The 5,760-nt window shown below is 31.9% G+C and overlaps 1 protein-coding gene across 1 annotated transcript; it reads left to right on the top strand.

Moving 5' to 3' along the window:
- The first annotated feature begins 2,374 nt into the window (after positions 1-2,374).
- LOC104232782 (transcription factor bHLH96-like) lies at positions 2,375-5,228 on the top strand. Its single transcript, XM_009786054.2, has 3 exons — positions 2,375-2,940; positions 3,776-4,183; positions 4,947-5,228. Exons 1-3 carry the CDS (start codon positions 2,572-2,574, stop codon positions 5,043-5,045), a joined length of 876 nt encoding a protein of 291 aa, XP_009784356.1. The 5' UTR covers positions 2,375-2,571; the 3' UTR covers positions 5,046-5,228.
- The last annotated feature ends 532 nt before the right edge of the window (positions 5,229-5,760 follow it).

The following is a 5,760-nucleotide window of genomic DNA, read 5'->3' as shown; positions in this document are numbered from 1 at the left end:
ACATTAAAGACAGTATAACGAATATTTATACTATATACATAATATATCTGTTGTAGTATATTATCTACCTTACTTCTTAGGTTATTGATCTCATTCATTATTGATCGTTACAAATAATTAGTATGTTTTAAATAACGTGATAATGTAAAATTTTTGTTGATGATTCTAAACTTTATATATTATGAATTTCTTGACGATTAATTTCTGCAGAGAGATCCACTTTTGTTTTTAGTACGGTCAGTCACATGAATTCAATTGAATTAATTCCTTTTATTGTAAAGCATTCACTGACTCAATTCTGTTCAGAGTAGTCTCTCTCTAGTCAAAGATATAAAGATTCACCAAATGAAGACAAACAAATGCCATATCAAAATACGTAAAAATATTCTGCAGCATCTTTTCTCTTGCAATGGAAGAAAGAGGTGGGGCAAGGGAAGAAACTTTTAAATTATTTTGAGTTTAAGTTTTATACATCTTCAATATAAGAGTTTTATATATTATGTTGTGTTTACTTTTTATAGCAGACAATCATTTTGTTTTTTAGTTTACCAATTTTGTATTATTGGGAGACTTACTTGTAAATACCCTTTGAGTAACTTAATAGTATAAAAAAAACACAGTATATAAAACTTAAACTCATTTAATAATGATCAATGCAAATAGCTATAAGAAAATTATTTGTACAATTAAAATATGCATAAGAGTGATTAATGACAAATTAAGCTATTAAAGAAACAATTTTTGCATAAATAGTTCGTGCATAACTCCACACTAATAGCTTCAGCATTATAATCTCTTAAGTTGTACGTAAATCAACTTGTTATTACTCACTAGCTATTATCAAAGCTTACACTGTACCATTTTGCTCTCTTCGTTTCAATTTATGTAATATATTTCGCTTTTCTAAATTCATATTATCTGAAGTTTGACCAAAATTGTACTCCATCCATGTCAATTTCGGAAAAGGGTCAAATATATCCTGTGCTATTAGAAAATGTTTAAATATACCATACTTTGAGTCTAAATATACTCCTGTCGTTATACTATTAGTTCAAATATACCATTTTCCGTTAAGTTTGTCCAAAATGGACATCCAATCCTACGTGACACTGACATTTGATGAGGTGAATGCCACATGGCTTGCCACCTCAGCGCCCCTAACCCATTTTACCCCTCCCTTCTATTTTTTTCCACCACTATTGCTACTATTGCAGCTGCCATGAAAAATATTGTATTTCAAATTTTAGTCTTTTATATATGGATTAGGGGTGGCAAACCATGTGGCATCCACCTTATCAAATATCAATGCCACGTAGGATTGAATGTCCATCTTGGACAAACTTAACAGAAGAGGGGTATATTTGAACCTATAGTATTACAGCTGGGGTATATTTGGACCCAAAGTATAACGAATGATATATTTAAATCTTTTGTTATAGTACAAGGGTATATTTGGCCCTTCACCGTTTCAATTTAGATGAGGTAGTTTGACTCGACACGGAGTTTAAGAAAAAAAGAAGACTTTTAAAACTTGTGGTTTTAAAAGCCTAAGGGGTAAAAGTTTTGTGAGATCCTGACATTTGTGTGGTTATAAAAACTTCTCATTAAGGGTAAAATGAATAAAATGAAGAGTTTAAAATTGAATTATTTCCAAATTTAGAAGTGCGTCATTTATTTTGGAACAAACTAAAAAGAAAAGTAACTCGTCTAATTTGAAATAGAGGGAGTAACTTATAATATTTTCTTAGTAATATTTGAATATCTAAATTTTATTTTTAGAATATTGAGTTGAACTAATTTGATTTAGCTTCAAAAATTAATCAAATTGACTCTCAATAAATGAATATATAAATTGAATCAGAGATAGTATCTATCTAGTCATTCAATATTCAAAGTACACTAGCATGACTAATCTAGATTATGAACAAATAAGTTCCTAACCAAAAATATAAATTTTACTAACCAAAACTTACTGATTAAAAGTAAGGGAATACTTACCATCCCATTCCATTCTGGTTACATAAAATTGTGTGCGCTACATTTTTCTTGTTTTAGACAAGCATAGACCCCACCCCCACCCCTCTCCTCACCCCCACCCACCTCCAAGGGCGGAACCATCATATTCCCTACGAGTTCAATAGAACCCAGTAGCTTTGGTTAGAATCCTATATTTATCTTTAAAAATCCATTAAATGTGTACAAATTATTTATTTAGAACCCAGTAACTTAAAATGATTAGAATTTTCAAACCCATAAACTTCAAATCCCCGCTCCGCCTCGGCCCACCTCGACAATGAACAAGAGGCTATTTAATTAATGAACTAACAATAGAGAATGTTTCTCTGTGTTTCTCTCTCTCACAAACCAAAAAACATTAGCCTCTCACGTGTAATAGTTTCTGTAGCTTAAGAAATTTATACAATTTGATTCGTACGGCCACTTGGTTTTTGTTACTTCATTTCCTTCTCATTTTCAAGCCTTTATAAGAAAAGCAAACCCCATCAACCCCTTTACCAATTTAGCCTATCTTTGATAGAGAAAATCAATAGTAGAGTATTTTTGAAAGGAAAAATGGCTCTTGAAACTGTTGTTTTCCAACAAGATCCTTTCATTTATAGCCACGAAGATTTTTACAATCTTGGTGGTTTTTTTCATGATTATAATTGGGATTCTTCTCATTCTTCAATAGCACAAAGCTATAATAACAACTCTTCATCCCCCGAAGTTTGCACCGGATTCTTGCCGGCGGAATATACTCCGGTGGAGACTCCGGTTGTTTCTTGCCGGAGAAAAAGACGGCGCACTAAATGTTCTAAGAACAAGGAGGAAATAGAGAACCAAAGGATGACTCACATTGCTGTCGAAAGAAATCGCCGCCGGCAAATGAACGATTACCTCGCCGTTCTCCGATCATTGATGCCTCCTTCCTATGCTCAAAGGGTACTTTTTCTCTCTCACCTACACAAAACCACAAACACACGCACGTAAAGACATGCATTAATAAACATGTTGGCATTTTTTAAACAAAATTTAGCGTCATTATAATTGTTGGTATTATGAGTTTAATTTATATAGATAGACAAAAATCAAGAAAATAAGGTAGATTATTCGCTACAATATTTTAACTAAATTATATTGACAACGAGAAGCGAGTCTTTGAGAATTGATAAAATTGTCTCTGTATGACGTATAAATCACATGTTCGAGCTGTCGAAGCAATTACTATGCTTGTATTAGAGTAGCTTGGCTACATAATACCCCTTGAGGTGATGCCCTTCCTTGAACCCTGCGTAAATGCGGGATACTTTATACACTGGGTTGCCCTTTCTTTTTTTATTTTTTTATTTTTTATATTTATACATTGATAATGTAATTTTTTTTTAAACATTACATCCTTATTTTTATAGATTTAGGTTATATGCATAAAAAATGTAAAAAGATTTCTTACAATTCTAATTATAGTAGTTTTAATATATTTTTAGGTTACCATATTAGTCTCGCAGCTTGCTATAAGGAATTTGTAAGTAAATATTTCTACTCTACTATTCATGCATGTATTTTTTATGTACAAAATTTAGCTTAGTTGTATTATTTTGGGTTGGTAACGGGTAGGATCGTCTTTAATTTAATTAAAAAGCAACGTTTAAATTGCCCTAAATTAAAGACTAAGAAGCATCATATCCAGCTTGATAGTTAAAGTCAATTAAGTAGTAAAACATTATTATAAATCATTGGTACAATAATTTAACCTTTTTTTATTTATTAATGTGAACAGGGAGACCAAGCATCAATTGTTGGAGGCGCAATTAATTTTGTAAAAGAACTTGAACAACTTCTTCAATTTTTGGAAGCTCACAAACAACAAGTTAGAAATCAATTATCACCAAATAATGCTTCTCAACATCCATTCTCTAAGTTCTTCACTTTCCCTCAATACTCAACCGGAAACAACCACCCGATGGCCGCCGCCAGCGACGGGACAATGACGGAGGAGAGGCGGTCGGCGGTGGCGGATATCGAGGTGACAATGGTGGAAAATCATGCTAATGTTAAGGTTTTGTCAAGGAGAAGACCAAAACAATTATTGAAGATTGTTAATTGGTTACAAGCTATGTGCCTTACAATTCTTCACCTCACTGTTTCAACAGCTGATCATATGGTTCTTTACTCATTCAGTGTCAAGGTTAGTATATGAACAATTTTCTAAGATTATGTCATTTCGTACTAGATACATTTGACTGGATATAAAATTAAAGAAAAAGGATTTTTAGCACATAATAGAAAGATTTTTTTAAAATATATCATTTTTTTGTTACTGAAACAGACTAAAAAGAAAGAGTGAAATAGTACTCGAATCTATCTAATCTTGAGATTTTGAATATTTATACTCTTGGAATATATAAAAGTTTGATAGTGCATGCAAATAATAAAAGCCAACCATTATATGAAATTCATGGTCGATCCCTGTTATTTCATTTCTTGCTTCTTACTATTATTTTAGACAGCATAATTAAAAAGAAAAAAGTATAATTTGTGGGTCCGGTTGAACTCGATATTTTGGTTAAAGGTTAAAACTTTATATTTTTAAGAAATTTACCGAATATATATAAATTAAATTATTAATTTTGAACTTCATAACTTAAAAAGATTCTGAACCGGTAAACTCTAAATCCACGCGCCATTGTATACAGGAATTCGGACGAATTTAATAGCTTTTGTTTAAACCTTATATTTGTACTAGAGAATTCATAAAATATGTATAGATTTCTAACAACAAACCCCGTAAGTAAGACAAATTAAGGTTCGATAATGAATTCAAAAGTCATAAACTTTAAATTATAACTGCCTCTGATTGTATATATATTCTCATCATATTGGCCAAAATAGATTTGAGTGATGAGAAGCAAAATGAAGGGAATCTAACTATTTGTATTTACATGAGACAGGTGGAAGATAATTGTCAGCTAAATACAGTGAGTGATATAGCAAGTGCTGTGCATGAAATGGTGGCCATGATAATTAAGGAGGAGGCTATGTCTTGTTGAGATGACCTGTCTCTTCTTCTTGTCCTCCCCCCCCCCCCCACACACACAATGAAAAAAAGATATTAAAAAAAGTAAAAAGAAGGGAGAAAATTAAAGCTATTTCTTCTCAAGATTGTATGTATAATTTCTTGTCATTATCAAATCATTGGTTTCTTTAGATTATTGATGACATTGTTTAATTTAGTACTTATGTACAAACTCCAACAAGATCTTAATTCCCCCTCCCCACGCCCACCAAACACATGCCACATGGCCTAGTAGTACTCGAACTTTAGTTTTGAGAATGTTTTTGTTTGTTTTCCTGCAATTATTTTCTATATAGGGACGTTCTGGACCACGATGTGATTTTATATATGTGGGAACTTTCCTTAGAATCTTTTACTCCATTTGTTTGTTTGAAACGAAAATATTATATACAATTATGCATTTCATACAGAGGCGGACTCAGGATTGGAAGATTGTGGGTATACTTTTTGCATTCAATCAAAATTTTCTTTGTATGTAAGGAAGGGCGAAGCTATATATGGCTAAGAGCGGTCACCTGAACACCCTTCGACGAAAAATTATACTATATATAAGATAAAATATTACGTGTTATTGATTTAAAAAGTAGACTTTGAACACCCTTGCATAGTCCACAGGCAAAAGGTATTCAAATCCTGGTTTCACTACTATATGTAAGGTGTCACTATTAATATATTATTATTTTTTAAAG

Source organism: Nicotiana sylvestris, chromosome 5 (genome assembly GCF_000393655.2).
Source record: "Nicotiana sylvestris chromosome 5, ASM39365v2, whole genome shotgun sequence".
Taxonomy (NCBI): domain Eukaryota; kingdom Viridiplantae; phylum Streptophyta; class Magnoliopsida; order Solanales; family Solanaceae; genus Nicotiana; species Nicotiana sylvestris.
The sequence above is the reverse complement of the archived record's forward strand: the minus strand, read 5'-3'. Positions and strand labels throughout refer to the sequence as shown.

What these genes read in the sequence shown, in the direction of transcription:
- LOC104232782 (XM_009786054.2), top strand. Translation starts at nt 2,572, where the DNA reads ATGGCTCTTGAAACTGTTGTTTTCCAACAAGATCCTTTCATTTATAGC. An exon ending in CTCCTTCCTATGCTCAAAGG is followed by an intron (nt 2,941 to 3,775) that starts GTACTTTTTCTC and finishes TAATGTGAACAG; the next exon opens with GGAGACCAAGCATCAATTGT. An exon ending in TTTACTCATTCAGTGTCAAG is followed by an intron (nt 4,184 to 4,946) that starts GTTAGTATATGA and finishes TACATGAGACAG; the next exon opens with GTGGAAGATAATTGTCAGCT.